We start from the raw sequence: 20,661 nt of genomic DNA, 5'->3' as shown, positions 1-20,661 counted from the left end.
AAGAGAAACTGCCATTTACGATGATCTGATGTACACATAAAGCATGATCTGGTTCGAGTCTTCCTCATTGCTGCTTCTCGCTGTCTGAGCGGATCTCGATTCCAGGTGGTTTGCCCAAGAGCTGGCCGATCTGTCCGTACAGTACGAACTGTAGACTGACGAGCGCCGAGGTCATGGCTATCCTCGTGCCAAGACCGGCCCAGATACCGACGGGACCAGTCTCGCCTGCGAGACGAACAAGCTTGGACATTGCGCTGCCCTTTCCTCCTCCGCCCTTGTTGATCTTGCTGAGCAGAGTATCGGCGGGGTGAGAGAGGATAGCAGCAGCAACACCGGCGACCACACCGCATCCGAGCTGAATACCGACTTCGCCTGCCTTGCCGTACTTGGCCTGCTCCTCTTTGGACACGGCAGAGTCGACGACGGTGTGTGCCCACTCGTTGGTGACGAATTGGCCGATAGCGTAGGGAACCTGCTTGCACAAGATGGGAGCATATCCAGCGTAGAAGCCAGCGAGACCCTCCTCTGCGCCCATGCGAGTGATGGCCGAGACGAGACCTTTGGCGTAGCCTCGCTCAGAGACGAGACGGATACGAGCAGCCTCGAGAGGAGTGAGCAGCGTGGTAGCGATCACCTCTGCAGCTGAGGCACCACCTAGGTAGATGACCTGACGGTACTGCTGAGCGGCTTCGTGGCTGCCAGCCCAGTCGACACCCTTCTTCTTGAAGAACTCGTATCCGGCGAATTTGGCACCACCCTGGATTAGGTAGCCGACGGCGGTGGGACCGAAGCCGGTGAGCAGGCCTGCGGGACCTTCGGAAGAGATGATCTTGCGGCCCATGGAAAGCATGGTCTCTTTGGAACCCTTGGGCTCGAGCTGAATTCGCGTCTTGATGACATCGATCGGCGTCATGGCTCCGTGCGTGAGGGTAGCACAGAGCGCACCGGAGGCGAAGAAGCGCGCATAGTCGCCAACGCTAAAGGTGGGAGTCAATGCTGCGCTAGAGGAGGAGGCGGAAGCACCGTCCTTGATGCCAAGACGACTTTTGACCTCATCTTTCGAGATTGGTGGAAGCGGAGAGTCTCGCGACCCTGCTGTGGATGTGGTCGCCATGGTACGGCAGGGATATACTCTAGGCAGTGATGCCGGGTACCTGTACAGCCTTGGATGCAGTCGCGCTCAGTAGAGATGGACCGATGGAGAGTGGTCGCCAGCGCCGGATGTCGATCAGCGTGTGTTGGAAAGGAGGAGGAGAGGAGGTATCCGACTAAATACTCTAGTCGATGTAGCCGACCGGGAAGAAGGATGACAGGCTGTGACGTGCAAACTTGCTTATCCTGCGGTTTGCTGCCAACTCCGACGCAGCTACACTGTAAGTTGCACACTGAACATGCGTTCCGGAAACATTTCTCCGAAAAAGGAGGAAGCCGAGAAGCGTTTCCCTATCAGGACGGTAAGCGCTGAGTATTGTGGGAAAAAGATACAGCATGTGCGCTTGCCAGGGTCCTTCCCGAACGATGACGTTGTTGCACAGGCGGCAGCTGCATCCCAAGTTCCAGATTAAATCGAACGGGCACATCTCATCGCCGATTCGATTTACAATTGATTGATCAATCTCGATTGCGAGTGGGCGTGTGTTGCACTCTCGCTCAAATCATGGTCAAGTGGGTCTTCGTCAGGCTACACGCTAGGCCGCGGCGCTAATTAATGCAATGAAAGGGTCTCGCTTCGCCCTGCTCTGACCAGAACGCGACATCTTCTTCTTCTGGGCAGCTCAGCTTCGAGGCGACTCGTCCCTGCTCTCTTCCACTCCCCTTCGTCCCTGAATCGACCACGCACGCAGCCTCTCCATTGGCATCGCCTACCTGATAGCCCGTTCGACATTTCGGACAGATTTCTTTGTCGCCAGTCTCGGGCCGATCGCTCTTTGCGCATCGCAGTTCAACGACACCATGGCACAGGCAATTGACGCAGCCGGTCCGAGCTCGCCTACCGCCCCACGTACCAGAAAGCCAGGCGAGGTGCGTTCTAGGAGCGGTTGCTTGACCTGCAAGCAGCGCCGCAAGAAGTGCGATGAAGACTTTCGCATCCGCCAGAATGGTGCCACGTCTTGCAACAGATGTGCAGACCGTGGTATACACTGCGAGCAAAGCACGAGCGCCACACCCCAACGATCTGCCCACCAGCAGCGACCGTCTCCTTATCCAGCGCCAGGTGCAACACCATCTAGCTCGTCCAAGCTTCCCTCTCGTGCCGCCCGCGGGCCCAGCTCTACTGCTCATGCTCAACACTCCGATATCCTGTCAACGACATCCAACCCAGCCGCTCCGATCGGCACGCCAACGGGCGCGTACGCCGCCGCTTTGGATCCGTCGCTGGCCTGGTCTGGTTCTGCCCACTTCCCCATGCAGTCCTTCTCTCAGTCACAGCTTCAACACGTCGGCGCTTTTCCCGGCCTTCAGAATCCCGCTGTTGCGAGCCAGCTAGCTTGGATGAGTCAGAATCCTGCCATGATGAATCGGACAACCGTCCGATACAATCGACCCAACATCTGGCCGGCATCGGCCTCCACGAGCGGCGCCGATCCAACCAACACTGCTGCTGTCCAAAACGCTGCTGGCAACCTTCCTGCGCAGAACAATGCTGTCGACATGAACGCTCTCTTCAATATGCTCAACAACACATCCACAGCAGGCCCCGTCGCAGCCGGCACGGGTCAGTGGAACCAAGCGTATCCCGAAAGCATGGACAATATCATGCTCGACGACTTTGTCAGCGAGCTCATGAGCCTTACCGGTCCTCTCGTGGGTGGCGAAGCAGCTTCCACCGTTCCTCAGACCGCCAGTAACACGCCGAGTGCGGGAGCACAGCGAACATCCCCGTCCGAGGCGCAGTCTGCACCTCGAGCCGCGCAAGAGCCGTCAGGTGCGGCCGCTTCATCAGCAGCGGGCGCTCAGAGAAATGTGGAAACTGTCACCGCAGCGAACACCACCCCGCGCTCGAAGCAAGCCGGCCTTGATGACAGTGCAGCTCTGCCTGCGAAGGATCTCAAAGCCGGCAACGGCAAACCAACTCTCCCGGGACGCACTTCCAATCGATACCGCAAGCTGCTCGATTCGGACGCGATCGAGTCGCTCTTGAGCAAGTACAGCCCTATCTACGAACGATTTTGGCATGCTACGCTCATGTTGCTTTCTAACAAGAAGCGGCAGGCTGCCGTCGACTACCTCATGAGTGTAGTCCGATCCAACAAAGCTTGTCGAGCGTCAGTCGTGGTCGTCTGCCTCGCCTACCACGAGCTCGTCCAGCGCATTCGTAAAGGCGCTCAGAAGAGTGCTGGCAGTGGTAGACAATCGCAACGCGATACGACTGGCGCACCTCCTAGCTGGACCACGACAGCCATCGACGCCGTCGAGAACGGGAAGAAAGCCGAGGCGGGTCCACAGGATGGCATGTCCAACACCATGATGAACCTCTTCCCTCGTGAATCTGGAGACGACGACGAGGATGACGAGGACGACGATCGCTCGATTCGATCCGATGTTGCCGAGGATTCCAACGACGAATCCATGCCTCCGTCGCGTGGCGAGGACTGGGCGGATTCGGAGGACGAACCGCAGGAAGAGATCAGTACCATCTCACGACACGGCCCGGGCGACAGATCCTTTGCCTCGACAGGGTCCAAGCACGCATCCGATCGCTACGGCTCCACCAGCTTCTCGCGTCAAGCATCCACCACTTCTCGATCACCACATGCGTCCAATCGTCCGAGTTTGACGGGCAAACTCTCCACCGTCAAAGACAACATTCAAGAGATGGACGACCCTAGTCGCGATGCGTTCCACGGTCAAAAGGTGGAAGAGCATACCGTCGAGCTGTGGTTCGACATTGCTCGAGCCGAGCTTGAGCGCAGCAGGGAGGAGTTGACGCTCGATCAGGAGCTGTGTGCCATCATCAACCTGCGTTGGGCTTGTCTCTGTTTTGCAGGTGCTGAGAGGGCCAGGCAGTTGACCGAGGAACTGGGCAGGGTGATGCAGAGAGAAGGGATCGATATGGATCACGCGGTCGAGGAGGAGAAGAAGGGAAGTTTTGTGAGCGTCATGCTGCTCACGGCGGTGTATACGGATGTGTTGGATACGGTGTCGGATAGAGGCAAGAGGACGCACGTTACACTGCGAGGCGACGGTCCGCCTGCTAAGCTGAAGCGCGCCAGCGACGTCACGGGAGGAGAAGCAGCGACGGGCAAGACGGAGCCGTTCTTCGGTAGAGTCTCTCTGATCTCGTTGGAGATGTTGACGTGTTTCAAGACGATCTCGGACCTCTCGGCAGATGTATGGGGTCCCAGCACGCCGGGTAGGACGAAACCGTCGCGACCGACCGAACAGGAAGTGGCCGAACGTTCGAGGCAGATCGAACGCAAAGTCATGTCCCTCCCGCCGTGGTCGGACCCGAACACCTCATCTTCGCTGCGCGTTAGGGCGTTCGCATTGCAAGAGATCTGGCGTCAGACGGCGAGGCTGTATCTGTTGCAAGCGGTGCATCGTCGAGGACCGTTGTTTCCGGAACTGCAGAGCATCCTGCACGAGATCATTCGACTGGCAAAGATGGTCAAGGTGCAGAGTTTCACCGCTGTGGCACCTGTGGGGGTGACGACGACGGTGTCGAGGGCGAATGCTCCACCGAACTATGTCGGTGGTTTGACTTCGGAGGATGGGTTTGGAGAGGTGCGAGATGCGAATCACCCAGACCCGTACGTCAACGCTACCTACGGCTTACCGTCTCCCTCGGACCCAGCCTCTCCGTCAGCCTCAGACTCTGGTGACGGGGCGACCAACGGTCCAGTCCCGTTCCAGATGTGGCTCGACGTAGCGAGCTGGGAGATGTGCACCGTGTGGTTCCTGTGCTGTACGGTGGCGCTGACGAGAGCGGATCGGCAGTTCTGCATCCACCATCTGGAATCGAGCGGGTTGGAGCGCGCGAACAGGGACAACATTCAGGTGATCAGAGACTACTGGAGCAAACAGGACAGCACGGGTTGCACGGTGGATTGGTTTGATTTCGTGAAAGGTTGTGGGAGGAGTGTTGTCTTTGCGTTCTGAGGCTAGGTTGCTAGCATCCATGGTGTATCTATCAAGCTTAATTCTACTGCACCCTTGGCTGGTGAAGGAGTGTCCTTGTACTTGAGCAGGAGGCGATCCACAAGTAAGCGCATCTTGGAGCCCAACTTCTCGACTTCTGACAGCGAGGGTGCGTACGTCTCGTACAGATCCTGCGTCAGGGAGGTGTACGCCAGCACCTGGGAGATCTGTTCCTCGCTCAAAGGGTGGTCGATATGCAGAGCGTGGGTGAGGTACGTGATGTGCAGGTTGAACAGGGATAGGGGGTCTTTTTCGCGCCGATCGATGGTAGATTGGATGGTGGTGTGGATGAGGTCGAGCGAGGTGGCGGGCGAGATGGCGATGAGCAGGCGGATGATGCTGTCGACGTGGGACGAGGGGGTGGAGAGGTACGACTCGAGTTCGGAGCGGGCGGCGTCGAGGAGGTCTGCGTCCTTGCTGGTGAGCGCGAGCACGGCGAGCGCCAGGATGGAGGGGGTGTGCGGAGGGTCGGTTTGGATGTTGCCGAAGAGGAGGGATTTGATGTCTTCGATGGCGGGGAGGTGAGAGGTGGCCCAGAGGAGTTTGGCGTAGTGGAGGGTGAGGTCGAGCGAAGTCGAGGGGTCGGTGGAGGCTGTGGAGAGGGCCTCTTGGATGACGGCGAGGGCGTCTTGGGGTTGGCCGGAGAAGTGATGGGAGAGGGAGAGGCCGAGCTGGCTGTGCACCTTGGCGTCGAGGATGCGTTGACGGTCGAGCTTACCGTCGCTTTTGTCGGTGTCCTCGTTTGCTCCGTCGTCCTCTTCACCCTCAAGCAGTCCGATGGCTGCTTCGAATGCAGTAGCTGCACCCTCACAGTCTCCCGTGGCGAGTCTGATCCGACCGAGATTCGATTCGGCGACTGCGTATTGACGCGCGACTTCGATCGTCTCGGTTGCCTCGTACCTCTCCTCCAGCAACGAAGCTGCTTTTGCAATTCGCTCGATGGCCAGATCCATCTGTCCCAGACGTTCCGACAGCAGCGCGGAGAGATGCAGCGCATCAACGTCGGTGGGAGAGTGGGAGAGGTAGGCAGACATGGCGAACGAGGCGCTCGACAGCGTAGCCTCGGTGATGCGTGAGTCGGCAGCATTCATCGCTGCGTATCGGCGCAACGCATCATACACCGCTTCACCGAATCCATAGTCGGCCTCCTGGAGACTGCCCTCGGTGAGCGACACGGCGTGTTCAAAGAGCACGCGCGAAGCACGATGATCTCCGAAATGCTGCGCAACCAGAGCTTGCCCGACCCAAGCGGCGCCGTAGTCCGGATCGACAGTCTGTGCTTTGATGAGACTCTCATTGGCCAGCTCGACGTCGCCATGGTGAAAATACAGCAGGCCCAGGTTGGTCCATCCGATCGGACTCTTGGGCGCGTTCTCGATGGCACGGACGAAGCAGTGCTGCGCCAACTTGACGGACGAGTGGAAGGTCAGGTTGCCCAAGAGCAGCCAGTAGGCCTCTTGTCCCGGTTCGTGTCGTAGGGCCTGCTTGATCGATCCGATCGCTTGCAGTCGCGCCTGCGCGCTCTGGGATTCGGCAAAGTCGACGATCGACGTCGATGCGGGCGCGGTCAAGAAGGAATGTGAGGATGGCAGGAGCATGGCTCGCGAGGCGCAGTAAAGTGCTGTGGCGAGATCGGCCCAAGCACTGCCTGCGACCTTGTCGTCCGAGGCATTGAGGACTACGCGCAGCTTGTAGAGGTACACGCTGATCTGGAGCAGGCGGAAAGGCGAAAGTTCCAGGTTCTCAGCTGACGAGCTCAGCTTTTCGTGCGTGACGACGCTAATCGAGGGAAGCTTCGCATCAGTGTCAAGCTCCTTGGCCAGCTTCAAGATCGGAGTCAATTCTCCCCCGCCATCTGTTGTCAGCAACGAGGCAGGTTGACGAAGGCGTCCAAACTTGCTGAGGTGGAAGGCGGCGTCTGCGATGACCTTCCACGCTGAACGCAAGTGTTTGTCGTGATGAAGAAGAACATGTGTCGCTTCCCGGATGGCGCAGTTGGCCGAGATCTCGGCTCGCTCGACGTAGCCCGTGGCGAGCTCCTGTCGAGAAGAGAGTAGAAAGGCGTTGCTCAGTGCCACCCTGACGCCAAGCTCCTGGGGATGCTTGTCGAGAATACTCGAGAACGTCTCGACAGCCGTGGAAAAGTTGCCGAGCTCGAGATGTACGTCGCCGATACTGTATTGTGCTTGCCAGCCGTCATCTTGAGGATCGTCGTTGGCCTCGACCAGCTCGAGGCACTTTGCAAAGCATTTCAGAGCGGCCACGTGCCTTCCGGCCAAAGCGTAAGCCTGACCGAGCCTCTGCCACGAGACCTGATCGTCAGGTTCTGCACGCAGAGCAATCTGAAATGCGAGAATGGCATCCTCGAAGCGCTTTTTGGCGATCTCGACGTTTCCGATGGCTTTCCACGCCCATGAATTGCGGGAGAGATGACGTCGTGAAGCGTGCAAAGCTGCTGACGTGTGACCTCCGATGGCGTCGGCACCACCTTCGCCCTCGATAGTTCTGCGAGCGACCACCTCGACCAGATCCCATTCTTGCTCCTCGGCGAATCCGACGGCGAGTCTCCTGGCCGCTTCGTCCTCGCGAGCATCAAGCTCGAACGCTTTTTGGAAGCACTTGCTCGAACGTGTGAGGTCTGGCGGTTGCAACACGTCCTCGTAGTAGAAGCCGAGCGAAGTGTAGGCGGGTGCAAATGCCGGGTTGCGCTTCAAAGCCGTGATGAAGGCGGTGAACGCATGCGACGGATCGGTGCGGTATTCGCCGTCCATCAACCAGAGGCACCGACCGAGGCGCCACCACAGCTTGGCACGTAGCTCGGCTGTTGCTCCTTGGTACGAGACCGGGTCCACTCGCTCAAGGATGGCTTCCATCTCCCTTTTTGCCTGTTCCACATGACCGAGATTGACATCGCACCAAGCGGTCTCGATCCAGGCTTCCTGGTCTGGATCTTGGCTGAGTGAAAGTAGGCGCTCGATGCGGATTCTGTAGTCGTCGGTCTTTTGCGTTGCGACGATGCTTCGAACTTGACCAAACAGGGAGTGCGCGGACTCCCAACGATCTGCGCGCTGCTCGATGTAAGCCTTGGCCAGCAGCGTGTCGACGTCGGAGGCGTCCGTATGCAGGACGATGTCGATCAAGCGAGAAGCGCGAGCGTGGTGCTGAGGTGGATGCAGATGCGTCAATGCCGAGAGAAGCGTTTTCGAGGTGCCGAGCCGAGACGGTTGGAGATCCACGGCGCTATCAGCTTCGATGCGGCTGACGACATGGAGCGCAGAGCTGGCCACATCCGAGGCAGACTGAAAGTCGCGATCGAGAAGATAGAAGGTAGCGGCGATGCGGTGGGCAAGAACAGAGTCTGAGCATTCCTCGAGACCGTCGATGGCGAGATTGAGCAGGTCGTCGTGAGACTGAGGTTGTTGGATCTCGACGTCGGCGCGCTTCTCCTCCTCCTTGATCTCGTGGAGATACTGCTCGTCTTTGATGAGCAGCAGGTACGATCGAAAGGCTTTGGTGCGGCCGGAGCGTGGGAAAAGAGCGATGAATTTGCGAATCTGCTCTAGTCGCAGATCTGCAAGCGAGGAGATCGGACGCCATTCCAAATCGATCTCCCAAGCCAGCTCGTCGGGGAGACCGATGATGACCATTCCCGACGCAAGCTTGAGAATTTCGTCTCTCAAAGTGCGTTTCGACTCGTCCTGCTGTTGCTCTGCCTGTTGCTGCTGTTCTTGCTGCTGACGGTCGATGGCTGCTGTGCCTGTTGGTGCATTACCGCTGGAAAGCTGTTTTGGTGGGAAGGAGGTGAGCAGACCGAGCCGGTGCCGCAGCAATTTGGCTTCGACTTCGATTCGAAGCTCGTCCTCGGCTTTGGGATGCGACAAGACCTGCTCGTAGAGGGGTGGGAGCCGTGATACGGAGTAGTACTCGAGCCGTACCTCGTTGGTGAGTGCCTCCTTTCCCTTGTTGGCGCCGTCGAGCCGCATCCTCCTCTTGTCGGCTTCCTTTTGTATTGTGTCTGCCTCCCACTTTTCTGACAATTCGATCATTTCGAGTAGCGTGTCCAGACTCTTGACATGAATGGCCATCTGAGTATCAAAGGTGGTCGTCTTTTCGGGCTGCGTCTGATCTGGGATGTCTAGTGTCGAAAGACAAGCGTAGTACCTCGAGTCTGGAAGGAGCAGCTCCAATGTGTCGATTACGCGTTTGCGTCCTCCTTCCTCGCGCTCGAGGGCGAGCAGGCGTTGAAAAGTTTCGGCACACTTTGTTGCATCGCCTGCGTCGTTGTAGAGGTCCATGAGCGTGTACAACACATCTCGCAACTTGTCCCAACTTTTGCGTTGATCGTAAAACTTTTGCAGGCCTTGCCACGCCAGCAACTGTTGCGGATGGTCGCGTGTGGCAGAAAGATAGGCTGCCTCGGACTGGTCAAACTTTTGCTGGTTGAGCAGAGCGAGACCTAGGAAGACGTTTGCGTTGTAGTTGGTGCTTTCTGATTCGAGCACGCTGGCGGCAGCTTCTGCAGCTGCCGACCAATCTTTCTGGGTCAGAGCATCGCGGGATTGCTTGAGCTTCTGCTTTGCGTATGCCGAGGACATGGCTGCCGGTGCTCCGAAGGTCGGCTTGCTCTGTCATGCACCTTCGCCGGTGATGAACAAACAGGCTTTGTGGACGCGAGCCAGCCGTATGCACGACATGAAGGGAGTAAGAGATGAAGTGGCACGGATGTTGGTGCAGCGTCGGTGCATCGGCGACAAATGTGGATTTTGTGATTTCTTCTCGACACGAGCGCTGCAGCTTCCTCCACTTTTCCCGCTTGGTCACATCCCGCACCTCGTCATATTTCTCTCTTGCTCCCCTTTGCTATACCGTCTTCTCATACAGCATGCGAGTACTTGCGCTCTTGAGCAGTACGTCCTTTCTAGTCCTTTGAGATGGCCAGAGCAGGGGATCGTCGTCGATGACTGTGTGAAGTGGTGCGTGGCTTTGTACGAGCGGTCATCACGTGACGTGTGGAGCTGCAGCCAGGGATGCACAGCTAAGGTCAGGTTTCAAGTGCGCCAAAGCCCGTAAAAAAGTCCGAGGGAGGATTCATGCTTCTGCTCAGATTTCCAATTGCCGCGCCAAGATAAGGATGCTCCTTCGATGTCATTTCACTCTGCTGTTCTTTCCTTCCTCGACCAATCCTTGACCTTTCGATCGACCGATCACCAGCGCAACATCGCTGCGTCGTCAAAATCAACGATGGCATCGCGCGATCCGTCCAACAATATCGTCCAGAATGAAGCCGACAAGTACCCTCGTATCTGCCCCGGAGGCGGATTGCTGATAGCATGGCAGCTCAAGGGCAAAAAGGTACTCATCGTCGGTGGTGGCCCCGTAGCAGCAGGTCGACTCGTCAACGTGCTCGATGCAGATGCCATCCTCGACGTCATGTGTCCCTCTTCCGGTCTCTGCTCCGAAATGCGTTATCGCATCTACACCGAAAAAGTGGTCGCCAACTACGTCGATGGCATGTACGACGAATCCTCTCCCGAGATCCTCGATCAATACGACATGGTACTCACCGCCATCGATGACATCGAGCTGTCAAAAAAGATCTGCTACGAGTGCCGCTCCAGGCGCATCCCCGTCAACGTTGCAGACGTACCTCCCGAATGCGACTTCTACTTCGGTTCATTGATCCGCAACGGTCCGCTTCAAGTCATGGTATCCACCGGCGGTCAAGGGCCCAAGATCGCCTCCCAGACCCGCCAAAAGATCCAAGCCGCCATCCCCAAAAACGTCGGTCAAGCCATCACAAATGTCGGAAAACTTCGTGCCATGCTCAGAAAACGTGCACCCAGCGCAGAGATCGGCGCGCGCAGGATGAGATGGATGATCGAGGTCTGCGAAAAGTGGAACCTCGACGAAATCTGTACAATGACCGAACCGGATATGAACAAGATCCTCGATGGTTGGGAGTCGGGCTACGTGCCCAGTTACAAGAAGGTCAAAGGTGGTCTGCCCTTCCTGCCGTCGGATGTCAGGATGAAAAAGGCCTTGTTCGGGACGTGCCCCGTGGTAGGCTATCCGAGCCCATACTTGACGGGATTCACCGGCGTCTTGTTGGGTGCAGCCGTGACAAGTGCCGTCTTCTTGTCAAGAGGCTGGCAGCGTTCGTGATGGTATTGGTCTACATATTGCAATGTCACCCATTCTGTGCTTTTGTCTCTTGTTCAAGCTCCAAGCTCAGGCAGCATTAGCGGCACAAATCTTCAGAACAAAGATCATGACACAAGATTCTGAGGCAAGGTTCCGCAAAGATCAAGAAAAGGTGCAGTCGAAACCCACACAAGCGCTCTACTCGTCATCCTCTTCATCCTCGTCCTCATCCTGCTCTTCCTCCTCGTCGTCCTCATCGCTGCCATCCCTTGACTTACGACTCTTCTTCCTCGAAGCAGCTTCTGAGGAGCGAGCCGAAGCAGCACCCTTCGAGGTCGATTTGCGACTCGACTTGCTCGCCGACTTGATCGACGAATGAGCATACGCATCGATCACCTCCTCCACATCCACCCGAATCGCACCAAAGAAGCTCTTCAATCCCTCCAAAGCCGGCGTCGCTTCGACTCCCAGCCCACCCAGCCCCGCCTCCACCTGTGCAGCATACGCTTTGGCGAAAGCAGCCTCAAACCTAGCCAGCGCGTTCCTGGTCACCGTATCCGTGATCTCGTTGAGCTCGTGCAGACCCGTCAGCAAGATCAGCACCTCCTGCACCTTGACATCCTCCAGCTCTTCCGGGAGGTACAGCTTACCCAGCAGCTGGCACATGACTTTGCGATCCTTGCAATCCTTGGTGTCTTCGATCGTGTACATGGCTTTGATCAGCTCGATCGCCACGTCGATGTGCACCGTCTCGTCGCGCACCTGACCGGGACGCATCATGACCTTGTCCGGATCCGACCAGTCGAGCAGCTGCAACCCTACCTGCGTAGGCGTCACCATCTCCTGATCCTCGTCCTTCTCCTCATACACCTCGGTGAGCACCTGCAGCACCGAAACAAACACCCTTTGCAGACGACGCTGGTTTCGGCTCGAGGATCCGCAGTAGACGGGAAGGAAGTACGACAGACACTGTCGAAGCTCTTGGTTGTCGACAGTCTCGGGCGACATGTAGATCAGCACCAGACTCTTGAGCGCTTCGTCATCATCCACCATGCCGGTCAGCATGAGCTTGGCCATACCCTCGCAGGCTGCGCTCTGGATGGTCGGATCCTCGTCCTCGAGCAAGCTGAGCAGGTACGAGATGATCTGACGTCTCGCCATCTCCTTTCCTGCCGGATTGCGAGAACAGAGGTAGGGAATGGTATGGTTGATGAGCAGGTCAAACACCGCTTGCACCGCGGTCAACTTGATCTTGCCCTCCGCGCGTTGGATCTGATCGATGAAGAGCGGGAATGATTCCAGCGCCAGGTTCTTGTCGAGCAGGCAGCAAAGCGCAAGGCACATCAGTCCCAGCTCGCGTACCGGTGCGTCTTTGGAACGCACCGCAGGAGCAATCAGCTGCGGGATGAGACCGTGGAAAGCCGTGTTCTCGTGAAGAGCGCCGACGACGCGCTCCAACATAGCTCGCACGATCGTGAGGCAGCGATGCTCGGTCACGAGCGCATCCTGTGCCGAAGTCTCCTTGACCTTGAGCGACTTGCGCGGCTTCTTGCGCGCGAGCGGAGTGCCATCGATGCTCATCGTGTCGTCGATTTGGCTCTCGTCGTATTCGAGCGCCTCAGCCTCATCCTCGTCGCCAAGATCCAGCACGATCTCGACAATGATGCGCATGAAGTCCTTTTGAGTGGTGAGCTTGAGAAGCACGTCGAGGCATCCGGGCACGAGATCCTCAGGAAGCTCGATGTCAGAGATCATCTCTCGGACCAGACCGAACATCTTGTTGCGGCCGGCCTCGTCGCCGTAGTCCGAAGCGAGGCCGATGCCCAGCAGCTGAGAGACGACAAAGGTCTTGTTGCGGATGGTGAAGGCCGCAATTTCGGCCTCGTCTTCGGGGACGAGCGCACTGTTGACGATTGCATTGTATTGCTGGATGAGCTGAACCAGCTCGCCGTACTCCTTCTGGATGCGGAAAGCCAGGGCGGTGACGACGGGCAGGCACTCTTCGAGACGACGGTCGTTCTTGGTGCGCTTAAAGTAGTCGACGAAGACGCGGGCAAGGAAAGCAGTGGACGGCGACAGATTGGCCCAGAACTCGTCGGCATCGAACGAAACCTGAGCAACCAGGCTCGGGCGACTCTCCAAGATGCTCAGAAGTGCAGCCTCGATGTGCTTGGACATGACGACGTCGAATTGATTGAGGAAAACGACGAGATCACCACCGCAGGCGTCGAACCAAGCAAGGACGAGCTTCTGCGCAGTGCGCTTGACGCTAGGCTCTCGTTCGCCCATACCGATACGGACAACCTCGCCAGCCGAGTCGATGTCGAGGCCGAGACGGGATGGACCGGCCTGCGAAGAGGCGGCACCTTCGAGGGCCTTGCTCTGCGCCCTCAAGAGCGTCGAAAGGCTTCCGAGATAGACGCAGCGGCGATTGATGGCATCGATATCGCGCAGGCGTTCGAGAAGCAGCGGCATGTTATCCTCATTGGGGGTGAGATTGAAGAGAGCGGCACGACGCACATCGGCGCTGGGGTCGAATCGAAGCGTCTCGACGAGGACGTTTTTGATCTCTTCCGAGTCCTCGTCGTCGTCATCGTCTGTTGTCTGGAGCTTGGTCAATGCGATGACCGCCTGTACACGTACAGCGGACTCCTTATCCCTTGCACGATTGAGCATGAAAGACTTGAGCGTCTGGAAGAGCTTCTCGTCGAGTGCTTCGAGGCCATTGATGAGAAGCGCGATGCAGCCGCAGCAGCGAAGTCGCACACTCTTGTTCTTGGACACGGATCCTTTGAGAAGATGCTTGAGCAGCAGTGAGGTAAATCGAGTGGCTGTGGTGTCCTCCTCTTCCTCGTCTTCGTCCTCGTCCTCGGACAGTCCTGCAGCCTTCCTAGATTCAGCCTTCTCGGCGCGAGCCTGAAGCCGGAACTGTTCCTGCGCATATGTGACGTAGCCGGCGACAAACTTGCAGATGCGGTCTGCGTTGGCCACGCCCTTTTTGATGGGCAGAACACGATCGAGGCAGCCGATGAAGACTTCGTTGAATGCCTTCTCGCCAATCGGCCTCACACGACCATCCGATGCAGGCTCTACGATGGTGGACACTTTGAGGTGAATGTGGTGCAGTGATACGATGTTCTTTCGATGGTTGGCAGGGCTGTGCTGAGCCTGCTGAAAGTGAGGGGGGATCGAGGCGTGCAGAGCAATGAGAGTAGGGTCGGTGATCTCTCGACGCGGCTTTTCGACAGACTCGCGAGGAGCACGACCGGCGGCCGATGACCTCGACGCAACGGCGACGGGCATGATTGGGAAGGGTCGAAGCGCGCGAACAGGAGCTTCGAATTTGTAGCGTCGCAGATGTGATGATGGTGAGACCGTAAAGGATGGAAGGCAGAGGTGTCGCTGACTCTGCTACTCAACTTAGTCTGTCAGGCTCACTCAAGCACTGTATTGCATGCTCAGCGAACTCAGCAAACAGCGCTTTCTGAGACTTTGTGTTGGTTTCGAGACGCGTCCGAAAGCGATCCGGCTGCACCAGCGCTTCTCTCTGCGAAAATGAGTTTGGCCATTTCCACAGAGCGTATTTTGAAAGCAACACGCACACGCAATAGAGGCTGGCTGGCTTGCGTCTGTCTGTGCATGGCGTGTTGGTCTTTTCGCCAAAAGTTGATTTTTCCGCTGAGCGTGTCGAGCCGCTAGTGAGGTCACGTGCCTCCACTTGGCAGGAAATCCGTTTGGCCTTCGCTGAATTTTTGATTGGCTTTATGGAATCTTCCCGCTCCTCGTGCTCACACTTACTACGCTCTACCTTGTTGCTTGGATCCTTGTCTTAGGAGAATTGCCTCTTGGGTGCAACAGCGATCACGATGCCGCTGCAAGTACTGTCGCGATCTCAGGGCGACTTCTTCCTTCGAGGGCTCACCTCGGATCCACCGCAGCGATCCGACGGACGACATCTGCTGGCTTTCCGCGCCCTCGACGTCGATACAGGTGTGGCCGCGCAGGCGAATGGCTCTTCTCGCATTACCCTCGGAGGGACCGAAATCTTTTGCGGTATCAAAGCCGAGGTACGGAGCTTCGGCGACGACAGCGATGATGAGGACGAGGAGGCCGAATTCCAGACGCAGGACGAGCTCGAGCTGGCGAGCGAAAGCAGGAAGACGGGTAGGATCAAGTGCTCTGTCGACTATTCACAGTCTCTCGTACACTCGTTCGACAGCAAGGTGCTAGAATCGCTATCCATTGCGCTCTCTTCCATGGTCAATTCAACCTTTTCGCCACGGTCATGTCCCTTGCCACTACACCAGCTGCTCATTATAGCCAACGCCAAGCACTGGACAATATACATCGATCTTTTGGTCAACTCTCTCTCGGGCGGCAACCTCTTTGACACTGCATTCGCTGCCATCTTTTCGGCATTCTACGATACGCGCGTTCCCGTGACTCGCGGTGTGGCCTTCGAGGCGCCAGCTACCTTGGACGCATCCGGCAACGCAGTGGAGGGCGCCTTCGCCAATGCACAGGGTGATCTCGACCAGATGGGTATCAAGGGCCTGCTCAAGAAGAAGCCCAAGTCCAGTGCATCCGGTCCATCACGCAAGGGAGCTGGAGCTGGAACCAACTCCAAGGTAGTCGATTTCGAGCTCGAGCATAGCGGCGAAGACGGTGCAACTCTGGACGGGCGCCAGGATCTCCCTCTCTGCATCACCGTCAACATCCTGCCCAACAGCTACCTGCTTGATGCAAATGTGGACGAGGAGGCGTGTGTTGGTTCGCGAGTTCAGGTGTTGGCAACACGAACTTCCAAGGTGCTCTCGGTGCGCACCGAAGGAGCCGAAGAGATCTCGTTCAAGCGTGTCAGCGAGGCTATCCGCATCGGCAGCGTCCAAGCTGCACGCCTAGCGGATGCGTTGTTAGGCCAGTTGGCGAATTCAGCTGGTCTCGACGACGAGGACGAAGCGCCACAAGCAGCTCAGGCTTCCATGGATGTCGACGCCTGACTTTGATGTTGAAAGAAGATGTTCCTCTGCCCTTATTCCTTTGCATACCGTGTATTTCTAGTCATTGATGCAATGCATCCTCCAACTATCTCCAAAACTTGCTTCGCAGGCTTTGTGTCCGCGAACCGACGTCCGGCTCCATCGACTTTCGAGCTTCTAGCGACGCCGTGTGAGGCAAGGGTCGTTGTGACAAGCTCGAACAAGAAGTGCAGCAACTTTGGTTCGCCAGAGTCGCCCTGATACACACACAACTATGGTCTGGCTGCTTTGAAGTTGAAGCTCAGTCATTCGCACAAACACAGTCGGGAACCGCTCAGTGGACTATCGACGAAAGCGCATAGATCGAAAACGTGGCTGAACTCAGCGAGGCAACGGTGCTGCGCTTTGCTGTGGCGAATAAGTTGAGGAGCGAAGCGCAGCTGCCCCGTGCGAAATGCACAGCCGCAGTGCCCACTTTAAATGGAATTAAAGTTGTTCGGGAATGATTCATGCTGCCCGCTCACCGATTCACCTTGACTGTGCACACACAATTGAACCGCTCTTGCCCTCTCACTTCCATCATACGTCGACATCGGGCCATTCTCGAGCAAGAATCATGGCCTCCTTCTTCCAAAAGGCCAGGGAGCGTGCCGAAGCCGCTGCTCAGCAGCTGCAAGCGCACCATGCCGCTTCCTCTACCAGTAAGACGGGCGATGCTTCTGCGTCGGGCGACCCTGCCGCTCCGAACTCAGCCTCAGCTTCCGGCTTCACATACACCGGCTCGGTTCCTCACCTCTTCCGACAAGGCCTCGCTTCCGTCGATCCTCGCTACGAATCTACCCGTCAGTTTCACCTGCTCAACCAAGCCGTCAAGAGCTTCAACATCGATCACGAAGCGGCTGGACGTGAAGCCAAGGCGCTCGCCAAGGCCACCTTTGTCTGGGGCCAGCATCACCTTCCCGAGAAGCGCGAAGACGGTGTCGGAGATGAGATGCTTGTAGATGTCGCCGACCGCCTCGCCTTTGTCTGGCACGAGATCGGTCAGCTCGAGACCGCCCATAGCCAGAGATCCGAGCAGGCACGCAGCCGTCTCAAGCGCTTCGAAAAGGCCGAGATGGAGCTGGGTCAACGAAGAGCCAATCGCAGCAAACTGAAAAAAGAGCTCCACGCTCTTGTCCCCGAACGCGCCATCGCAGCTGGGAGCGAACGCATCCAAAATACTGAGAAACGCCTGCAAGATCTGCTAAACGATGATCAAGCCGACGAAGAGTATCTCAGCCGCACCAAGCGCGAAAGCGTCAAGGAAGGCTACGCCGCCATGTTTGACAGCCTCATCGAGCTCGGCGAGAAGATGGCCCTCGCCGCGCGCTACGGCAAGCTGCTTACCACGCTGGTGCCGACCGACAAGTCGCCTTTCCCTGCCACCGTCAAGCATCGCGGTGACACGATTCCTCTGTGGGAGAGCGCATCCAGGACCGCCGAAGTTCGAGCAGCCCTCGCTTCTGCACTGACATCCTTCCGCCCTGATCTATCGCTTCCCAGCCTTCCATCGGACTCAGCGTTCTCAGCAACTGGCAGCCTCGGCCGCGCCGACACGGTCACGTACGCCAGTTCTCACAAGTCGGAGCTGCAGAATGATCAAGCCACCACAGCCTCGGCAGCCGCTGCTCCGCTTGCCGAGCCTCCCTCGCCGCGCAGGTCTAGCGGTTCATCGGATCGCGGCGATCTCCTCCAATCGGGCTTGGCAGCCTCGCAAAACAGCGGCAGCGGGTCCACACAGAAGCTCAATCTCAGTCCCACCGCATTGCCTGCGCCGCTGCTCCCACCTCGTCCTCAGCGAGGCTCGTCTTCGACTGCATCAGATACGTTGCGCTCCGCCACTGCCAACCCTTTCGCTGACTCTGCTGCAGCTTCTGCTGCTACCTCTGTCCCAGGCAGCACTGCACCTCAAGACGAAGAGCATCTCCCGCCTCCGGGTCCACCTGGCCCCACTGTCGCCGAGACGGGCGTGATTCCGACCGGTCCTGGCGGACCCAAGTCGGGAACCCTTCGACCACGCCGATCCTCGGTGAGCCAGCGTTCGGCCTCGATCTCCGCAGGCGCCGTTGCGTACCTCGGCCCCACAGGCACGTACAGCCACCAAGCTGCGCTCAAGGTGTTTGGCGAGGCGGGCACCAATCTCATCCCCATGCAGAGCATCACCGGAGCTATCGATTTCGTCCGTCGCGGGACACCTGGGAACGCCAAGATCGCCATCGTTCCGGTCGAGAATAGCACATTCGGGCCGGTGCGTGACACGTTGGACAACCTGCTCGGCATCAGCAACGGCGATCGCCACGCCTTCAGGCCCGAGGATGGCGCTCAGCTGCACGTGGTTGGCGAGGCGTGCTTGTCGGTGGACCATGCCTTGCTCTGCGGACCCAAGACATACCACCATCTGCTTCAGCTGCAGGGCGATACGGATCCCAACGCACCCATCCGCGACGACACGCTGTCCAACATAACCAACGTCATTTCGCACGAGCAAGCGCTCGGCCAATGCTCACACTATCTCACACGCTATCTGCCGCAAGCCAAGAAGAAAGCGGTCGAGTCGACAGCTGCAGCCGCTGTCACCGCTCTGGAATTTGAGGCGGGCACGGCGCCCGGCAGATCGTCCACGTCGATCGACCATGCGCACGAATCGCTCGGCTTCTCTTCGAACTCGCTCGTGGCTGCGGTGGGAGCCGAAGCAGCAGTCTCGGCCATCGGCGTGCGTGTGCTGCGATCTCGAATTCAGGATGTCAAGGACAACCGCACACGTTTCTTGGTATTGGCGAGTGAGCCTCTTGCAGCTCTGCTCTCGGTCAACGCGCTGCCAGCGGCAATGTCGCGTCTCTATCATGCATCGAGCGTCGCTGGCACGACGGGCCGCTCGCTGCTGAGCGTGCGTGACGCGCTCGCATCGGACCTTGCGGCGGAGGCTGGCAGCTACGGCAGCGACAGTGCCAGTGTACTCGACAAGCTGATGGTGCAGCTCTCACAATTGGGAAGTGTTGCTGTTCGGAAGGTGGACCGTCGGCCGGCCTCGATCGGAGAAGCGTCCAGCGATGGGAGCAGCAGCGTCTGGCGAAGCAGCTACTTGCTCGAGCTGCAGTATCCCGGCGCTTCTGCCAGCATCGCCGAGGCCAAGATACGACAGTTGATCGCAGATTTGACCCACTCTGCCGCCACGGCCGCCGGAGGTTCGGCACCTGTCCATTATCTGGGCAGCTGGATCGTCGATGCGATTACGCTGCGTGGTCAGCCTACAGTCAGCGTCAGTGGCCAGACTCCACAGAGATCAACCGTGACAGGTTCGTCCAGCTCCTCATTCTCTCCAAGCACGCTTGGCGCTTCTTCGCAGATGACGGAGAGGGAGCGGAAGGAGACGGAAGCCAGACAGGAAGCTGACGAAGTGCAACGACACGCAGCACAGGCACGTTTCAATCGACAGCAGCAGCAGGCGGAGTTGTACGGAGTAGGAGTGCAGCCGTCCGGGTCGTCAGCTGCAGGGTCTCGCGTGCAGCCGATGGCTGGACTTGAAGAGAGCGAGGCGGAGCCACGACTGGACGAGGAGGAAAATCTGCCTGTCTACCAGCCTCTTGACCCTGCTTCCCGGAGCTGATGTGTACGTTGCATCCCGTTTCTTAGCATCATTACGTATCGACTCGCAGATGACATCTTTTACTTCACTGGTCAGGCCGTGAGGAACTGTATCAGAGGCTGTCCAATATGGCAAGTGGTGGGCGAGGCTGTCGACGGAGGACCGTGGCTGACCAGATATAGGCAGGACCACAAAAGCTCGGCAAATCTTCACTGGCAGTGCTGCGCGCCTCAGGGGCTTGAGACAGTATAATAATATCGTGGATTGCAGAGCCGGTCCACTGCAGCAAAAAGCAGTGTTTGCAGGGTTTGCCAAGAGAATAGGGGCAACCGATGAACTCCTTTTTCCGAACGAGATTGTTAGGTCCGGGCTGAGGGCGACTGTGGACAGCGCGTGATGGAAAGCTTCTCAGGGTCCGGCTGCGCCGTGCAGACGTGTTGAAACGCCAAATCGTCCCAAATGACGCCGTTGCGCAGCGCGAAAAAGAAACACACACACCAAAAAACCCCAAACCCGAGAGTGAAACGGCAAAGTGACAGCTGAGGAGCAGTGTAGATATTCAAGTCCAACACTTGACAAACAGCACTGCTTTATTTTTTTGGCTTTTCGGAACACAGCCTGAACTCACAGGGCGCCACAAGCGCCCAAGCACGGCAGAGACGGTCCCTGTGTGTGCCTCGGCTGGGATCAGTCAGGGCTGTCATGCATCTGGCTCGTGATCTTCTGACCAAGGATCAGCAGCACCTTCTTCCGAGATCGCCGCATCGAATTGAGCTT

General features: G+C 57.8%; 7 protein-coding genes across 7 annotated transcripts; 4 read left to right on the top strand and 3 right to left on the bottom strand.

The window, feature by feature from the left end:
* Positions 1 to 64: 64 nt before the first annotated feature.
* Positions 65 to 1,114, bottom strand: PHSY_002994 (hypothetical protein; the record flags this gene model as incomplete). The annotated part of the gene is made up of 1 exon (XM_012333615.1): positions 65 to 1,114. One exon carries the CDS (start codon positions 1,112 to 1,114, stop codon positions 65 to 67), a length of 1,050 nt encoding a protein of 349 aa, XP_012189005.1.
* Positions 1,115 to 1,953: 839 nt separating this feature from the next.
* On the top strand, positions 1,954 to 5,100 carry PHSY_002993 (hypothetical protein; the record flags this gene model as incomplete). Its single annotated transcript, XM_012333614.1, has 1 exon — positions 1,954 to 5,100. One exon carries the CDS (start codon positions 1,954 to 1,956, stop codon positions 5,098 to 5,100), a length of 3,147 nt encoding a protein of 1,048 aa, XP_012189004.1.
* Positions 5,101 to 5,102: 2 nt separating this feature from the next.
* Positions 5,103 to 9,734, bottom strand: PHSY_002992 (hypothetical protein; the record flags this gene model as incomplete). Its single annotated transcript, XM_012333613.1, has 1 exon — positions 5,103 to 9,734. The coding sequence occupies one exon, from the start codon at positions 9,732 to 9,734 to the stop codon at positions 5,103 to 5,105; it is 4,632 nt and encodes a 1,543-aa protein (XP_012189003.1).
* A 646-nt stretch (positions 9,735 to 10,380) lies between these two features.
* On the top strand, positions 10,381 to 11,301 carry PHSY_002991 (siroheme synthase; the record flags this gene model as incomplete). The annotated part of the gene is made up of 1 exon (XM_012333612.1): positions 10,381 to 11,301. The coding sequence occupies one exon, from the start codon at positions 10,381 to 10,383 to the stop codon at positions 11,299 to 11,301; it is 921 nt and encodes a 306-aa protein (XP_012189002.1).
* A 177-nt stretch (positions 11,302 to 11,478) lies between these two features.
* On the bottom strand, positions 11,479 to 14,583 carry PHSY_002990 (potential nuclear condensin complex subunit G; the record flags this gene model as incomplete). The annotated part of the gene is made up of 1 exon (XM_012333611.1): positions 11,479 to 14,583. The coding sequence occupies one exon, from the start codon at positions 14,581 to 14,583 to the stop codon at positions 11,479 to 11,481; it is 3,105 nt and encodes a 1,034-aa protein (XP_012189001.1).
* Positions 14,584 to 15,146: 563 nt separating this feature from the next.
* On the top strand, positions 15,147 to 16,280 carry PHSY_002989 (hypothetical protein; the record flags this gene model as incomplete). Its single annotated transcript, XM_012333610.1, has 1 exon — positions 15,147 to 16,280. One exon carries the CDS (start codon positions 15,147 to 15,149, stop codon positions 16,278 to 16,280), a length of 1,134 nt encoding a protein of 377 aa, XP_012189000.1.
* A 481-nt stretch (positions 16,281 to 16,761) lies between these two features.
* On the top strand, positions 16,762 to 19,905 carry PHSY_002988 (hypothetical protein; the record flags this gene model as incomplete). Its single annotated transcript, XM_012333609.1, has 1 exon — positions 16,762 to 19,905. The coding sequence occupies one exon, from the start codon at positions 16,762 to 16,764 to the stop codon at positions 19,903 to 19,905; it is 3,144 nt and encodes a 1,047-aa protein (XP_012188999.1).
* Between the last annotated feature and the right edge of the window lie 756 nt (positions 19,906 to 20,661).

Source organism: Pseudozyma hubeiensis (genome assembly GCF_000403515.1).
Source record: "Pseudozyma hubeiensis SY62 DNA, scaffold: PHS32, whole genome shotgun sequence".
Lineage (NCBI taxonomy): Eukaryota > Fungi > Basidiomycota > Ustilaginomycetes > Ustilaginales > Ustilaginaceae > Pseudozyma > Pseudozyma hubeiensis.
The sequence above is the reverse complement of the archived record's forward strand: the minus strand, read 5'-3'. Positions and strand labels throughout refer to the sequence as shown.